The sequence below is a fragment of the Choloepus didactylus genome (assembly GCF_015220235.1).
Source record: "Choloepus didactylus isolate mChoDid1 chromosome 24 unlocalized genomic scaffold, mChoDid1.pri SUPER_24_unloc1, whole genome shotgun sequence".
Taxonomy (NCBI): Eukaryota; Metazoa; Chordata; class Mammalia; order Pilosa; family Megalonychidae; genus Choloepus; species Choloepus didactylus.
Genome location: NW_023637604.1, coordinates 1505943 through 1524884, shown reverse-complemented (window position 1 = coordinate 1524884; position 18942 = coordinate 1505943). Strand labels below are relative to the sequence as shown.

The following is an 18942-nucleotide window of genomic DNA, read 5'->3' as shown; positions in this document are numbered from 1 at the left end:
TTAAGATACTGAAAGAGAAAAACTTCCAACCAAGAATTCTATGTCTGGGAAAACGTTCCTTCAAAAATGAGGGAGAGATTAAAATATTTTCAGACAAAAAGACACTGAGAGAGTTTGTGAATAAGAGACAAGCACTTCAAGAAATACTAAAGGAATTGCTACAGGCTGATAGGAAAAGACAGGAGAGAGAGAGTTGGAGAAGAGTGCAGAAATGAAGATTATCAGGAAAAGCAAAAGGAGAGAGAGGAAAAAATAAGACATGACATATAAAATTCAAAAGACAAAATGATAGAAGCAAGTACTGCCCTTACAGTAATAACACTAAATGTAAATGGATTAAACTCCCCAATAAAAAGACACAGGCTGGCAGAATGGATTAAGAAACAGGACCCACTATATGCTATCTACAAGAAACTGACTTTAGACATAAGGACAAAAATAGACTGAAATTGAAAGGTTGGAAAAAGATATTTCAGGGAGTTAGCAACCAGAAAAAGTGGGAGTAGCTATATTAATGTCAGAAAAATTAGACTTCAAAAGTAAAACAACTAAAAGAGACAAAGAAGGACCATATATATTAATAAAAGGGTTGATTCATCAAGAAAGCATAACAATCATAAATATTTATGCACCAAGCCAGAATGCCCCAAAATTGATGAGCCAAACACTGAGAATACTGAAAGGAGATGTAGATACAGCTACAATAATAATTGGAGACTTAATACACTGCTCTCATCGATGGATAGAACATCTAGACAGAGGATCAATAAAGAAATGGAATTGTTGAATTGTATGATAAATGAACTAGACTGGACAGATATTTATAGAATGCTACATCCAAAAACGGTAGGATACATGTTTTTCTCAAGTGCTCATGGAACATTTTCTAGGATCGACCACATGTTGGGTCACAAAGCAAGTATAAACAAATTTTAAAATATTGATGTTATACAAATACTTTCTTGGACCACAATGGAATTAAGTTGGAAATAAATAACAGGCAGAAGGTCATAAAGTTCACAAATACATGGAGGCTAAAAACACCTTCTTAGAAACCAGTGGATAAAAGAAGAAATTGCCAGTGAAATTACTAAATACCTCAAGGCATGTGACAATGAAAAGACAGCATATCAAAACTTATGGGATGCAGCAAAGGTGGTGCTGAGAGGGAAATTTATTGCCCTAAAATGCTTATATTAAAAGAGAAGAGAAAGCAAAAACTGAGGAATTAACTGTTCACCTGGAGGAATTGGAGAAAGAACAGCAAACTAACCCCAAAGCAAACATAAATGGAGAAATAACAAAGATTAGAGCAGAAATAAATGAAATTGAGAACAGGAAAACAATAGAGAGTATCAACAAAACCAGAAGTTGGTTCTTTGAAAAAATCAGTAAAATTGATGGACCGCTAGCTAGGCTAACAAAAAAAAAAAAAAAGAGAGAGAGAGAGAGAGAGAGAGTGAGCGGATGCAAATAAATACAATCAGAAATGGGAAAGGAGATATAACTACTGACTCTGCAAAAATAAAAGAGATAATGAGAAGATACTATGAGTAACCACATGCTAATGAACTAGACAACTTAGATGAAATGGACAACTTTCTAGAAAAGCATAAACAACCAACATTGACTCAAGAAGAAATAGATGACCTCAACAAACCAATCACAATTAAAGAGTTTGAGTCAGTCATCAAAAAGCTCCCAAAAAGGAAAAGCCTAGAAAAAGATGGTTCCATATATGAATTCTACCAAGCATTCAAGAAAGAATTTGTACCAAACCTGTTCAAACTCTTAAAAAAAATTGACAAAGAGGGAATGCTACCTAACTCATTCTATGAAGCCCAGATCACCCTGGTACCAAAATTGTACAAAGATACTACAAAAAAATTATAGACCAATCACTTTCATGAATAGAGAGGCAAAACTCCTCAACAAAATACTCAGAAATCAAATCCAACAGCATGTTAAAAAAATTACACACCACAACCAGGTGGGATTTATTCCAGGTAGGCAAGGCTGGTTTAATACAAGAAAATCAATTAGTGTAATATGCCACATCAATAAATCAAAGCAGAAGGACCACATGATCATCTCAATTGATGCAGAAAAGGCATTTGACAAAATTCAACATCCTTTCCTGATGAAAACACTTCAAAGGATAGGAATAGAAGGGAATTTTCTCAATATGAGAAAGACAACATATGAAAAACCCATAGCTAACATCATACTCAATGAGGAGAGACTGAAAGCTTCCTAAGATCAGGAGCAAGACCAGGATGCCCATTGTCACCATTGTTATTCAACATTGTGCTGGAAGTGCTAGCTGGAGCAATTAGGCAAGAAAAGGAATAAAAGGCATCCAGATTGGAGAGGAAGAAGTAAAACTTTCATTGTTTGCAGATGACATGATTCCATAAGTAGAAAATCCAGAAAAATCTAAAGCAAAGCCACTAGAACAAGTCAATGAATACGGCAAAGTGGCAGGCTGCAAGATCAACACCCAAAACTCTGTAGTGTTCTTATTCACAAGGAATGTGCAACAGGAGGAGGAAATCAAGAAAAAAATTTCATTTACAATAGCAACCAAAAGAATCAAGTATTTAGGAATAAACTTAACCAAGGACACAAAAGACCCTTACACAGAAAACTCTAAGAAATTGCTAAAAGAAATTGAACAGGACCTTAAAAAATGGAAGAACATAGCTTGTTCATGGATTGGAAGACTAAATATAGTTAAGATGGCAATTTTACCTAAACTGACTTGTAGATTCAATGCAATACCAATTAAAATCCCAACAACTTACTTTACAGAAATAGAAAAACCAATAATCAAATTTATTTGGAAGGGCAAGTTGCCCCAAATAGCCAAAAATATCTTGAGAAAGAGGAACAAAGTAGGAGGTCTAACACTGCTTGACTTTGGAACATATTACAAAGCTACAGTGGTGAAAACAGCATGGTACTGGCATAAGGACAGATATACTGACCAATGGATATGAATTGAGTGTTCAGAAATACACCCTCAGATCTACGCACAATTGATCTTTGATACGGCAGTCAAACCAAAGCAACTGGGAGAGAGCAGCCTCTTCAATAAATTGTGTTTGGAGAACTGGATATCCATTTCCGAAAGAATGAAAGAGGATGTCCATCTCACACCTTATACCAAAATTAACTCAAAGTGGATCAAAGACCTAAACATTAGCACCAAGACCATAAAACTCTTAGAAGAAAATGTAAGGCAATTTCTTAAAGATCTTGTGAAAGGAGGTGGTTTCTTAGACCTCACACCCAAGGCGTGAGCAATCAAAGAACACATAGACAAATGGGAGCTCTTCAAAATTAAACACCTTTGTATATCAAAGGACTTTGTCAGAAAAGTAAAAAGGCAACCTAAGCAATGGTAGATGATATTTGGAAACCACATATCAGATAAGGATTTAATATCCCGAATATATAAAGCAATCCTACAACTCAACAACAGAAAGACAAAAAACCCAATTAAAAAAATGGGCAAAAGACATGGACAGACAGTTTTCCAAAGAGGAAAAACAAATGGCTCAAAAACACATGAAAAAATGTTCAACTTCACCAGCTACAAGAGAAATGCAAATCAAACCCACAATGAGATATCATCTCACACCTACCAGAATGGCCATTATCAAAAAAAAAAAAAAAAAAAAAAAAAAAAAAAAAAAACCCAGAAAATTACAAGTGCTGGAGAGGATGTGGAGAAAGAGGCAACTTATTCATTGTTGGTTTGAATGCAGAATGGTGCAACCACTCTGAAAGACAGCATGGAGTTTCCTCAGGCAGCTAAGTATAGATTTGCCATATGACCCAGCTATTCCATTGCTAGGTATATACTCAGAGGAACTGAAAGTTAGGACACAAATGGACATTTGTGAACCAATGTTTATTGTTGCATTATTCACACTTGCCAAGAGATGGAAACAGCCCAAATGTCCATCAATGGACGAGTGGATAAACTAACTGGTATATACACATGATAGAATATTATGCAGCTGTAAGACAGAACAAACACATGGAACATATAATAATGTGGATGAACCTTGAGGACATTATGTTGAGTGAAGTTAGCCAGAAACAAAAGGACAAATACTGTATGGTCTCACTAATATGAAATAACACTAATGAGCAAACTTTGAGAGCTAAAAGCTCATAAGACAGGCTACCAGGAGATAGAAAGAGGGTAGAGGTCAGGCATTTGATGCTGAAGGACTACAGAAATGTTCAGCAGGAATGATTGTATAGATGCAGAAATATCTAGCATAATACTGTGTGATGGTAGCACAACATTGTAAGTACACTGAACTTAGATTTCTGTGGGTAAAGCTGAAAGAGATGGGATAGGGGAATGTATGACATCAGAGTTAAAGATAGATGATAGAGACTGGGACTGTGTAACTTGACAAAAACTGGAATGGCCAATGACTGTTACTAAATGTACAAATATAAAAATGTTTTTACATGTGGGAGAACAAATGAATGTCAACCATGTAGAGTGTTGAAAAAGGGATGGTATTTGGGATAAAACATAATCAAAGCAAACTGGAGTCTATGGTCAGCAGAAACATTGTAATATGCTTCCATTAAGTGTAACAAAGGGAATATACCAAAGTTAAACGTGTATGAGAGAGGGATATAAGGGAAGGAATGGGATTTTTAGAAGTGGTGTTGTTTTCTGTCCTTACTATTCCATTGTGTTGCATGATATGTTATCTTTCTTTTTTTTTTATTATTCACTAAAAAAATCACTTTTTCTGTAGTAATCAATATGCTCAAGTGCTGATTGTGGTGGTACATGTACAACTTTATGATGATAGCATGAATAACTGACTGTACACTGTGGATCAATGTATGGTATGTGAAAATAACTATAAAATCATAGGAAAAAATATGAATAGGAGTAAAAGTGTTGGAGAGAACACAGAAAGAGGGATGTACCTATCTACTGTTGATGAGGAGGCAGAATGGTGTAGCCTTTATGGAGGTCAATGTGGTGGTTTCACGAAAAGCTAAGTATTTGGGGTCATAAGGTCCTGCAACCTCATTATGGGATATGTAATTGGAAGATCTGAGATCAGAGACATGAATGGACATTTGCACATTGGTGTTCATGGAAGCAGTATCCATGACTTGCAGTGGGTGGAGGTGGCCTAAGGGTACACTCAGGAACAGAGTGGTGAACTATGGTGTATGTATACAATGGAATACTGAGCAACTATGAGAAGGAACGAAGCTGTGAGGCACACAACAAAGTGAATGGATCCTGTGGACAGCATGTTGAGTGAAGTACACCAGACACTAAGGCAAGCACTATAATGCCTCACCAATATGGACTAACTACAATGTGTAAACTCAGAATTGAATCTTAGAACACAGCCTAACAGGGAAATGATTATTGTAATGGTTCCTAGATTGTAAGCTCTTACAGCAATCAAATCTATTCCTGAATTGTAATGGCTATCTCCATATTCTGAGATGCTGATCCCTTTGTGTATAACCTGATTGGACTCTGGAACATTGGGTATCTGTGTGACTCAGAGCTAGAGCTCAGCAGATATAAATGTCAGTATTACCACATACAGCAACTGTTAAAAAAAAAAAAAAACAGCTGAAAAAGAGCCCAGAATTCAATTAGAGATATGAATGAAGCAGATCTGACTAAGACTAGGACAAATCAGGCCAAAGGGTGAAGGTTGAAACAGACTGCATGTTAAAACTTCAACTTCTTTGTGAGACCAAGGGAAGAGATATTTATTTGGTGCAGGATCTATATTTTCTGAACAGTATAACTTCTACATTCAGTTTGTTCAAACACACAATTGGAAGTTTGAATGGGAAGTGAGATATGGTAGGTTTGTATAGGTTAGAGTGAAATAGTGACACATCCAAAAGTAATTTGGGCAGAGAATAAAAATATACATGCAGGGCCCTCTGAGAAGCTGGGGGGAAATGCAGAAGTGGTCGTCTTCCTTACCTGGATTGTTGGTGATATTGTCACAAACATTGAGGACTGGCAGTTTGATGTGAAAGCCATCTATCATGGGACTTTCCCTTATGAAGCTCATTACTGCAAAGGAGAGGCTAAACCTGCTTATAATTGCACCTAAGAGTCTCCCCGAGTGCCTCTTTGTTGCTCAGATGTGGCCTCTCTCTCTAGCTAAGCCAACTCGACAGGTGAGCTCACTGCCCTCCCCCCTACATGGGACCTGACACCCAGGGGTGTAAATCTCCCTGACAACACAGGATATAACTCCTGGGGATGAATCTGGACCCAGCATCATGGGATTGAGAACATCTTGACCAAAAAGGGGATGCAAAATGAAATGAAATGAATTTTCAGTGGCTGAGAGATTTCAAACGGAGTTGAGAGGTCACTCTGGTTTACAATCTTTTGCACTATATAGTTAACACTTTTTAGGTTTAATGTATTGGAATAGCTAGAGGTAAATACCTAGACTATCAAACTCCAACCCAGTAGCCTGGACTCTTGAAGATGATTGTATAACAATGCACCTTACAAGGGGTGACATTATGATTATGAAAACCTTGTAGATTGCACTCCCTTTATCCAGTGTATGGATGGGTGAGTAGAAAAATGGGGACAAAAACTAACTGAAAAATAGGGTGGGATGGGGGGATTATTTGGGTGTTCTTTTTTTTTACTGTTATTTTTTATTCTTATTCTGATTCTTTCTGATGAAAGGAAAATATTCAAAAATCGATTGGAGTGATGAATGCTTAACTATGTGATGGTACTATGAACAGTTGATTGTGCACCATGGATGATTGTATGTTATGTGAATATATTTCAATAAAACAATTTAATTTTAAAAAGGGGGGTTAGACTGTGTATATGTTACTAGAATAAAAATTTTTAAAAATTCATGGAACTGTTCAACACAAGCAGTGAAACCTAAGTTAAACCATGGGCTATATATTTAATAGTACAATTATACAAATGTGCTTTCATCAACTGTAACACATGTACCACACTAATGCAAGTTTTAATAATAGTGTGTTATATGGGAACCCTGCACTTTATGCATGATTTTTCTGTAAACCCATAGCTTCTGTAATAAAAAAAGAGAGACACAATCACCGAACCAGACAGAAATTGGCACCTGTCTGGTAGGGCTTGGGCTTCCAGCTCTTCAGCGGGAAGGTTGTTTTAAGGGGAATAGGTATTTGTGCACGTGTGTGTGTTTGTGTGGTTTTGGTGTTATGGTGTTGGTTGGAAAATATAAAGGGAGGGTTCTCCAAAATCTGGGGTTCTCTGAATAAGGACCCAATAGGAAAGAATGGCTAGAAGTTCCAGCGAGGAGGATTGAATGCAAATAAACTAAAAAGCATTTATAATTATTTTCATATGGGAATGGCAGTCAGAAATGGATTTTCTCTCAGCCCTTGCATAGATCCAAAGTATTTGTACATAACCACCTCTTGCCAAGTGTTTTAGTTATCCAGCTGCTAAAATAAATACCATATATTGTGTTGGCTTAGCAGCAGAAATTTATTGGCTCATGGTTTCAGAGGCTAGAAGACTTGTTCCTCCTGGGGTTGGTATCTTCTAGTCAGCTAGCATTCTTTGGGGTTTCTTGGCTTTTCCATCAAATGGAAATGCAAATGGTGGCATCTTTTCCTTTCTCTTCCATGTTCTGTTGACTTTCAGTTTCTTGCTTCTCCCCTGGCTATGTCCCTCCATGGCCTTCTCTATAAGGCCTCCAGTAATAGGATTAAGACACATCCTGATTCAGTTGGGCCATACCTTAACTGAAGTAACTTTATCAAAATGTCCTATTTGCAAAGTGTTCATACCCACAGGAAAAGATTAAGCTTAAGAACTTATTTCTCTGGGGTACTTAACTCCAAACCACCACACTAAGCATATGAAAGTGGTATTTTTCTCTTTGGCATGTACTCCCTCTCTGTATAAGCCCTGTATGACCAGGACCTCTCAAGATAAGCTTAAACATCAGTTACATTGCAGTGGTGAATTTGTTGAATGTGTTTCTCTTTTTGGAAGTGTTTATATTTTCAAAGCTTAGTACAGTGCTGGCAGTGCTAAACCTAAAATTAAACTACTGAAGTAATTACAGTCACTCTGGGGCCTGTAAAGAGGAGTGAGTTTTAGAGCAATTGAGTTTTCCAAGGGAAATGAAAGTCACTGGTCCTTAAATTCAACTGAATTGAGCATAGCATATGGTCAAAGGGTTGGTGCACTGGAAATTAAGCCTAACTTTCCCTTAAAGGAAACAAATAGATCCCTCATAAAAAAGCATGGGGAGCAATAATGAGATTGACTACTCTGTTACTACCAGAGAGGTGGTACTTTTGCAGAAAGTGATTCAATGAGCTTTCCCAATGTGAAATATGGGAGTATACTTCCCCTAATGGTCCTATCAGTGGACTTGCCCAATAGTGTAAGCCTTGATGTGTTCAAAGCCCTTTCACACACTTTAGCTCTTGTACTCCGAATCCCACAGGCGCCCCACACCTAACACCCTGTCTTTTTGCATTGACTGAGCAGGCAGGGATTAATAGTAAGACTGTTGAATATTACATAGGCTAGCAAAGTTGATGTCTTCTTCCTTGGCCCACCAGAAGGAAAAATACTCCCACATTGGAGTGAGCAGATTCATCAGAAAGGTTGCCCCCCCAGCTTCTAAATCTTGCAGAGTGGACCCAAAATAAACACAGCCTGGAGATCAAAGACCAGAGAGCACAACTGGCTCCAGGGAAAGTCAAGTCAATACCCTAGCAGGGGGAAGGATTGCTTCACTCACCCTCACACCTCAACCCTAAGCAGGGAAGGAAAGGAGAGCTCTCCACGTGACTTGTGCTAAAATAGGGAAGGAAGGGGAATGTGCTATGAGACTGGGAGTTCAAGTGAAAGATATAGGGAAGGAAGAGAAGTGAGCAGTCACAGACACTGGCAGCCACCAGGAGTTCAAGCCTCTTTGATAGCAGGAGGCTGGAAGAAGGGACAGAAGTGGCTCTGGCTATGATGGGGCTCTTACTGGGCCTGCTGCTCCTGGGCCACCTAACAGTGGTCACCTATGGTAAGGCAGCATGTGGGGGTCTGCCTGCAATTGCTGGCATGGGCACAGGGTTAGGGGTATAGGTTTGAAGGCCTGCTGAGGAAAACCTGTTCCTACTGGGCAGGTGGGCATTCTTGGTCATTGCTGCAAGCTCTCAGCTTTGGGTGGAAGGGAGGGAGGTAGTTTTGAAGGTTGTTGAAGGATACAGGAAGTAACTTGAATGGGAATTGAAAAGGCCCTTCTCTTGGAAAACATTAATATGATTCTCTAGTGCTTATCATTATCTCAGGGATACCAATAAGGCTACAAATGCCATCCAAATCCCTCCTGCATTTCCTGCTTCTCAGCCAAAATTCTAACATTATACTTTAGCCCATCTCCTTCCAGCCTTTGATCCCTGTTTTGATATATAGCCTACAAAGAAGGAATGTTGTCTAAGAGCTAGATGGGACTTGAGAAGTAAACTATACGCACCCTTCCCTGTTAGTAACAAGTGCTCATCAATACTTGTTCCTATACTTACAGTAATGAGGAGTTCACTGTTTCCCCGGAACATATAGTCTATCCAGGGGCATCTCCAACTTTTAGAAAGATCTTCCTTGGGTTGAACTAAATCTGCCTTCCTGTGGCTTTCATCTAAAGGCCTCAGATCTGCTTCTGGGAGCCACACAGCAATAGCTCTGCCAGGCAACAGCTCTTTAGAGATCTAAGGACGGACACCGTGTACCTCTGGCAGCTCATCTCTAATCTAAACAGCCCCGGTTCCTTCAATTGGTCTTCACAGGTGTTAGTTTTTTGCCTCCTTCTAGGCTTAATCACTTTCCTGTGGTCACAGCTCAGTTTGCCTGGGTTGTTTGAGGTAGCCTAAAGCTGGACACATATCTCAACAGAGGTCTTACTATTCCAGTAGTAGTAGTATTTGCTTGGGTCCATCCCCACCCTCATTTACAACTCTGAAAAATGAGATGGCCTTTCAGGAAACTAAGCCTGGTAATAGGTAAGTAGGACCCAACATAGGACCAAGTGGTCTGTGTTGCACCCCTGCCTGTTCCATCTCCTTGGAGGGAAAGACTGGGTGCATATTAATTTGTTGTCTTTGTGGGGTCAGAAGGAACCAGCCTTCCATAGCTGGGTTATATTGGACCATTCTATCCTGAGACTCTGTGACCCAATAAACTGTAGAACCTCAGATCCAGAAGAGATCCTGAAAGTCATCTGAGAAAGAAAAGAATTTTCTCCTCAAGCTAAACAGGGTTAGAGGCATAGTCAATGCTCCTGAAAACAGTATTCTTTATACAACTACAATATTTTCATCCTTTAATAGATTTCAGGAGTGCACCACTCTGTCTTCTCCAAATCTGCTGGTTTTATCTGCATCTTGTAGCGACAGGGCTAGGGCTTAGGGGAACATTTTGTAAATATTAAATTTAAATCATGTGTAAGTGTATGTGTGTGTAAGAGTGTGTGCATGCACATACTCACATGTCTCTTGTTCCCTCCCTAGCCTGTGAGCTACTGTAGCCCCCGAAACAGGCCTTATTTTTGTGCAGAGGGTCTTACACAGTGCTCCTGGCCCATCTGTACAGTGAGGAGGTTGCTGGCCTTGTAGGGCCCTGTTAGCTGGACAGCTCTGTAGAACTGTGAGTCCACTGTTAAAAAACCCCTAGAGGCCAGAATCAGCTATTAGTCTATGCCTGTGGGACTGAGGAACACTTTAAAAAAATCATAATAAAAATAAATGATGATATTTGCATTTTATAAATATTTCAACATTTTAAAAACATTATAAACATTTTATAAAAATCTGTTTTCTAAGCTAAGACAGCCAGAGAGTAGGCATGAGAGAGGGTGGGAGAGGTCAGGCACAGATGTGAGAGGAAGAAGATCCAGAAAGGGACCCAGAATGGGTCCTTTAAGGGGCCCACAACCAGAAAACTAGGCCTTTCCTTTCCTCAAGGCCATCACAAAGGCCCCACACCTTTGGTTTTCTAAATTCAGGTCTCAGGAACAAAGTGGGCCCTAGTACTTCCCCCTCTTTCTCAAGTCAAACCCTCCTTTAATAGTCCCTGGAATCAATATCCAGCCCTAGTCTTTCTCCTGAGGGTGTTGACATTTGAGGAAAACCCAATTCTTCACTGAGTAGAGGGGAAGCAAGGCTCTGAGGTTCTGGGAAAGTCTTCTCAGAAGGCAGCCAAAAGATGTGGACATTCTTTTTCAAGGCAGTCTGGGGATACTTTCAAGCCCCAGGACAATATCCCTTAAACAGTGTCAAGTAGGGCCAGGTGAGGAGTTGCTGTTTTCAGTTGTGGCTAGCTGTCTAAGTTAAGAAGGTAAGAAGACAGTGTAGTATCTGAAAGCCTGTACTCTGGGCCTCTCAGCCAAGCTCTGCTCCTGTTATCAGTGTGGCTTCAGGTGAGCATCTGTCCCACTTAGGGCCTTAGTTTGCTCATATATTTCAAGAGGGAATGTGAATAAGTTGTTTTTAAAAGCCCTTCCAGCTCTGTCATTCAAGAAGTCTCCAAATCCCATCCTGCCTGGTACCTCGGCCCCTGTTATACCAAGTACCTTTCCATTTTGTTATTTTGAGGTATCTATAAAGGGCAGAGCATGCCCCCAAGAGGTGGGGCTTTCCTGAAATGGATTTTTCCTACACAATCTTCCAGGCAAGTCAGGAGTATTGCTTAATTTGGCTAATGTTTCACATTGGCTGCCAAACCAGGCTGCTGTGTCCTTTCTGGCTGCCCTGCAACCCATGGATGACCCTTTATCTTCTGTGGTTGTTTGGAGCTGCATGCACCCCAGAAAAACATGTTCTTAAACTTAATCCATTCCTGTGTGTATGACTCCATTGTAAGTAGGACATGTTGATGAGGTTACTTCAGTTAAGGTGTGGCCCAACTAAATCAGGTTGTATCTATTGCTGAAGCCCTTTATAAGCAGAATGAAATTCAGACATAGAGAGAGAAAGCCATGGGAACCAAGAAGCTGAAGGTCAAGGGAACCCAGAAGAGAAAGGAGAGGCCACCTAAATGCTGTCATGTGCATTGCCATCTGACAGAGGAACCCAGGAGCAAGGATCACTAGCAGCCAGCCCCAGAACACCACAGTCTTCAGTAAGAAATCATTGCCTTGATGATTCCCTGATTTGGATGTATTCCTAGCCTCAAAATTATGAGCCAATAAATTCCCATTGTTTAAGCTGACCCACTGAACGATATTTGCTTGAGCAGTCAAGGAAACTAAAATACCTGCCCATAACTTAAGTAGGTTCTATTAGGCTGGAGGGGGTGGCTTCTTGACTTCTCATGTACCAACTTGTCCTTCAGCTTATTATTAAAGCTGATGATGATACAAGCAAATGAATCTGTCTGCCCAGGAAGGACAGATTGAACACTTCATAAGATAGAAAGAATCAACAAAAAATATGGAAAGTTTCACTTGGGGCATAGGATAGGACTGGCATTTATCTATTACCTACTGAATGCCAGCCTCCATGTTAGGTATTTTCACATCTATGAGCACATCTGAGCTCCACAATAACCTTTTATTCTATTGATAGTGACCTGAAGCTCAGAAAGGTTTTGTAATTTACCCAGCATCACACAGCAAGACATATGATGAGCCATATGGACTTGGATTGGTTTTATACTTTCTACTACTTCTTTCAGTCTTTTACTTCCCTCCTGATCTTACCAGGTGCTCCTGTTTGGTGCTTCTCTAGGCTCTCTGGGCAACATAGTGATTGTCCTAGTTTGCTAATGCTGCCAGAATGCAAAACACCAGAAATTGATCAGCTTTTATAAAGGGGGTTTATTTGGTTACACAGTTACAGTCCTAAGGCCATAAAGTGTCCAAGGTAACACATCAACAATTGGGTACCTTCACTGGAGGATGGCCGATGGTGTCCAGAAAACCTCTGTTAGCTGGGAAGGCATGTGGCTGGTGTCTGCTCCAAAGTTCTGATTTCAAAATGGTTTTCTCCCAGGATGTTCCTCTCTAGGCTGCAGTTCCTCAAAAATGTCACTCTTAATTTCACTTGGGATGTTTGTCCTCTCTCAGCTTCTCTGGAGCAAGAGTCTGCTTTCAACACCCGTCTTCAAACTGTCTCTCATCTGCAGCGCCTGTGCTTTCTTCAGAGTGACCTTCTTGGCTATAGCTCCTCTTCAAAATGTCACTCTCAGCTGCACTGAGTTTGTTCTGTTTGTCAGCTCATTTATATGGCTCCTGTGATTTAATTTAGACCCATCCTGAATGGGTGTGGTAACACCTCCATGGAGATTATCCAATCAAGTTATCACCCACAGTTGGGTGGGGTGCATCTCCATGGAAACACTCAAAGAATTACAATGTAATCAACACTGATACATCTGCCCACACAAGATTACATCAAAGATAATGGTGTTTTGGGGGACATAATATATTCAAACCAGCACAGTGATAGTTGGAAGATATAAGTCAATGCTGCTATTTACCTTCTTTTGGAGATCAGGGAACATGAAGAATACTAAAATGTTGCTCTTTCCTGTGGTGCCCTATGTCTAGAATACACTCACTTTTTATGATACTAATGAAGAAGGAGGAGGAAGAGAATAAGGGAGAAGAAGAAAAATAAGGAGGAAGGGGAGGAGAGGAGAGGAAGGAGGAGGAGTAAGATGGAAAGATGGAAGAAAAGAAGGAGAGAAGGGGGGGCAAAAAGGAAAAAGAATAAAGAAACCATGTCATTCTTGGAAGTTGGGTCACCAACTCTGTCTAATGCCCCCAATCTTGAATGGGAGAGTCAAGCCTAGCCTACTTCCAGAAGTGACTTTGAAGATTGGGAGATTGGAACTGGCTTGTCATGTTCTTGATGGACTAGTGTGAGAATCCCTAGCAAGTTCACAGAGAAAGGAATGCAAGCCATTCCCTGAGGTCACAGGGAAGACATTCATACTCACAGACAAAGGCATTTGCAGCTGTTCCAGATGAACTCATAGAAAAATGCTGCTTTGTTGCTCATGAGGGGAATGTGAGAATGTTTTCCAGGGAATGGGAGAGGGGTCAGAAAGGATTGGACAGAGATTAATAATAAAGAGTCCATTAAACAGAAAAGTTCAGATGGTCTTCATGAGGCTTAAGGCTGGTATGTTTGTGTTTGTGTATGGCCAAAAATATGTATGGGCATGTGTGTCCATGATGATGATAAGCTGTATCCACATGCACATTAGAGGAATGAAGAATCACATAGCACAGTAGAACCCATTACCTGGTTGAAGTTCACCACCAGAGAGTACATGTAATTATTTAACATCTGTTTCTATTACAGGCTATTAGCACAGAACTTTCCAGGATTGGAAGGAACCTTAAAGAATAGTAGTGTCCATGCTTCAAACAAAGCTCACAATTTCCCCAGACAGATCAGTCCATTCACAGACAGCTCTGATCAACTATAAAGTTCATTTTTAGGGCGAACCAAGATCTTGCCCATTAATGGGTCTGAGTTTTGTTTCCTGTCACTCTGAAACTCTCCAGGGACTACGTGGTGGACCTAGAAATGTGGACTTATGTTTCCTTTTTTTTTCTTTTCTTCTCAGGAAATTTATCATGGCCAACACATGCTGTTGATATTCTAAGAGTCCCTAGTGAGAGCACAGTCCAGAGATTAGACTTTAGTCTCCATATTGACATGGGCCCCGGTGCTCCAAAAAACATTCTAGGAGCTGGAAAGCATGTTCTCACCCCATCCAAAGGTGTCATCTTCCATCTGCTTGACTGAAGTTTGGGAATCCTGGCCTAAATAATAGGTTTTTATTTGATAATAGCTCACAGTTTGAAACCACCTTTCCTAGGAGAGACACCAAGAAATTATTGAATTACGCCCCCCACTCCTGTCCCCAGTTAAATAAAATACCAAATCCTGAAAATATGAGCTTATGAATGGAAAATCCATATGGATGGGAAGGAATGGTGTCTCAATACCCCCAACTTTTCCCCCCCTCCCCTGGATCTCCTTCCCCAGCATGCCAAGGGGCAATTGCTCTTTGTCCCTACCACATCGCTCTCACATCCTGTCCCAGGATTTTACTCAGATTCTTTTTGTCTGCAGACCAAGAATGTACAAAACCAAAACCTCTCTCTTTTCATCCTCAGGTTGGAATTTTCCGATGAGTCTTTGCTGAGAATTAAGAGGAAGCAAAAGGGAAATAAACGAACAAAAGAGAGAAACCAGAAGAAAGTCAGGCTTACAAAGTGCAGGTTTCAGACATAAAAATAGTTAATGACTTTATTAAACAGCCATGTACACCCTGGCCTATTTCTCATGAAAGTTTCCACCCTCAGACTTGTCCTTTGCCTGGCTCCCTTCTTCTCTTTCAGAACAGAACTTGAAGTTGGGGCCCCAATCACTGAACCCTTTTGAGAGAGCAATGGGGAATAGACAAGGCAAATGTCCAGTTCTGATTGAGCCCTGCAGCCTCCACGTTTCTCCAGGTGCATATTTACATACAATGAAACAGACCAGATCCAGCTGCTTATCATTTTTTGCTACCCTTTCTTTTAGGGAAAATGGTAAAAGAAACTTTTCTCATGGACCTATAGAATGACAGTGTTGGCAGAATCCCTAAAGATCTAAACTCTCCACAATAAAGATGAAAACAATGGGTCATCCATGGTGGTAGGTGACTTGTCTAATTTCACTGGGAAAGGACTTGAAGCTCACAAGAACTAAACAATATTAAGGGATTTCCTTCCACTGACTGGTTCCTATTAATGCGAAGGCTTGCAAAGATTAAATGGTCATGAGAAACCTGAAAGTGTGATGGGAAGCAAGTTGAGGGGGGTTTCTCAGAAGACTTTGGAGGCCTGCCACTGCCATGCAAAATCACAGGGGATGTGCTGTCTATGTCTGCTTCCTTCTCCTCTTTCCCTGTTCAGGCCTTCCCATCCTGGAATCTCCAAAGAGCATAACAGGGCCCTGGAAAGGGGATGTGAACATTCCCTGCACTTATGGCCCCCTGCAAGGCTATACCCAAGTCTTGGTGAAGTGGCTGGTGCAACATGGCTCAGTCCCAGTCACTATCTTTTTGCGTGACTCCTCTGGAGACCATATCTAGCTGGCAAAGTACCGGGACCACCTGCACGTGAACCACGAAGTTCCAGGAGATGTGTCCCTCCAACTGAAAACCCTGGAGATGGATGATCAAAGCCACTACATCTGTGAAATCACTTGGAAGACCCCTGATGGCAACTCAGTGGTGAGAGATAAGAACATTGAGTTTCATGTCCAGAAACGTGAGTCACTGTGGGTTTAGAAGAACACTGATACGCAAATACTCAACAGAGGATTGTAATCCTGGAAGTGCCGGAGGAATCCTTAGCTCTTTGTTTAATTTTATATAGGTTCCCTTCAGTTATATATAACTGAACTTTATATAGGTTCCCTTCAGTTATATAAGTTGACAGGAAAAATCCCTGGCAGGATTTAAGAAGTATTAGGAATGGAAGGGTCCCTGGCCTTCAAATCTCTTCCTCTCCAAGTGACACAGAAATTCCAGCATCCATAGCCTGGTTGCCCTACTTGGACTCAGGATCCTAGCCCTCATAAAATGATCATATCTGATCAGGGTTTTGGAGAGAAGATGAGAGAGGCATCTAATTCTCCAAAGGAAGCTATTTTACTTGCATTGCCCAATTCCTTTCCTCCCTCCCAAGTCAGGAGCCTCCTTTAGTTCCTTTTGCAGATATATGAAAACCCCTATGTCCAGCAGGAATGACTCAGCCTTGTGTTCCTTTATATTTGTGACTTCCTAAACTCTCCTCTCTTGTCTGCCCTTTACAGTCTCTGTCTCCAAGCCCACAGTGACGACTGGCAACGGCTATGGTTTCACAGTGCCCCAGGGGCTGAGGATTAGCCTTCAATGCCAGACACAGGGTTCTCCCCCCATCAGTTATGTTTGGTACAAGGAACAAACTAACAACCAGGAACCCATCAAAGTGGCAGCCTTGAGTACCTTACTCTTCAAGCCTGTAGCGGTGTCTGACTCGGGCTTCTATTTTTGTACTGCCAAGGGCTGGGTTGGCTCTGAGCAATGCAGTGAACTTGTGAAGTTTGTGGTCAAAGGTGAGCAGGCCTCCTTCCTGGGGAACACCTCAATGGGCCACCTTACACCAGATACCAGAGTCACTTCATGATAGTACCCTTAACCCAGAGAAGAAGAGTAGTGGTTGGGGTGGGGTGGGGGATATCAGGTCCCTGATAGGAAATGGTTGTACAATCACAAAGGCCAATAAAATTTAGAGGACAGGGGACAATGTCTTTCATCATAATTTAAGCAGATTAAGATGGTAAAGGGAAAAGTGACACTTACTAAGTACCTCGTATTTGCCTAATACAATGCACATATTTTTTCATTGAATCCCCATAACTGTCCCATGAGATGGACACCATTATCCCCATTTTACAAGAGAGAAAACCTGAAATTCACAGTGGGGAACTACTTGCCCAGGGTCTCACAGTAAGAGAGTGCAAGCTGGGATTTGCTCTCAGATCTCATGCTCTTTCTACTACATCTGATGTTCTCTTATCATTGAATTTTATACCAGATGCTATTTTATTTGCTTGTTCTTTTTGTTTGGTTGTTTGAGGTTGGTTTTGTTTTGTTTTTGTTGTTGTTTTGCTTGATTAGGTTTGGTTTTGCTTTACAAAATAAAGCCCCAAATCTCTACATATTTTCCTTTAATTTTTCCTCTTCTTCCTAAAGCCAAATGCAAGTTCTGGTTGAGGTCTCCAAGGATACAGGTTCTGGTTAATCAAGGTCTGATTCTGTTCCTTACAGCATTGTCATGGGAACACTACAAACTATATACATAAAGACTGCAGGCTGGGGTTTAAATGAATAGCCCAGCAGTTATATGTCCAGACGATTCTTCTTTCCTTCAAAGAGATCTCCTTGGAAGGGCAGACACTTATCCCAACAAAGCTGCTAGGAACTAACTGCTCTTCGGGAAATACCCTCAGACCCTCCCCAAAAATATTGTCCTCTCACCATCATGCTGTATAAGGAGGGTGAGCAGACTAGCTCTCACCAACAGGGTTAGGAAATTGATGTTGTTGAGACTTCTGCATTTTCCTGCAGGCATTTGTTTCCCAATGTTGAGTTGTAGTGAGGATTTGTGTGCTGTAATTCCTGAACAGGTAGTTTTGGAGGAACAAGGACAGTCTTACCCTGTCGGAATTGTATGAACATTGGGCCAGTTCTCTGAGAGCTGATAATCTGGTCAATCGGAGAAGGAGGGCATGACCATAAAGTTTAAGAATCTTTACTCCTTAAAGAGACAAGATGTTCTCGCATGCCTCTAATTTAATTCCTGGTTCATCTGGGCAGGAACTTGCTCACAGCCAACCAGCCTGCCTTTTCCTTATCACAGTTGGTGCTTACTGGCAACAATGCTGTTAGGCAAGTTTACTATTGCCCCCTACTGACAGATGAGAAAAATGAGGCTCAGAGAAGTTGCCCAATTGCTTCAAATCCCGCAGCAAGGGCATGCACAAGCCAGATCTTGAATTCAAGTCCTTAATTTACATGTAGTTTTCCTTCTCTCAACTGATACCACAGGCTAATGATCTAACTTGGCTATATCCTCTCTGAGCACATCCTCCCATTTTTGTCCCTCCTTCTCCGTCACTTAAATTAATCCACTTTTCACCTGATTCTTGACTCTCAGCCTTACACTTTTCCATGTTCTCTGAGCCAAGATACTGTTTCTTGGCTTCCCTTCTTGCCTCTCTCTCCATATCAACCTGACCCCAGGAGTCTAGTTCCCTGCCTCACTTCTGCCCTACATAGTCCTGTGCCCCTCACCCCTCTGCCTCACTCTCTGTGATGTTCCTCAGTTCTGC

The 18942-nt window shown here is 40.9% G+C and overlaps 1 protein-coding gene across 1 annotated transcript in view; it reads left to right on the top strand.

Annotated features, from left to right (window-relative positions):
• The first annotated feature begins 8935 nt into the window (after window positions 1-8935).
• VSIG4 (V-set and immunoglobulin domain containing 4) overlaps window positions 8936-18942 on the top strand; it is a 42354-nt gene continuing 32347 nt past the window's right edge. The window contains 3 exon segments of the mRNA XM_037823755.1: window positions 8936-9089; window positions 15978-16334; window positions 16882-17163. Of these exon segments, the coding sequence (XP_037679683.1) occupies window positions 9032-9089; window positions 15978-16334; window positions 16882-17163 (697 nt within the window). The 5' untranslated portion in view covers window positions 8936-9031.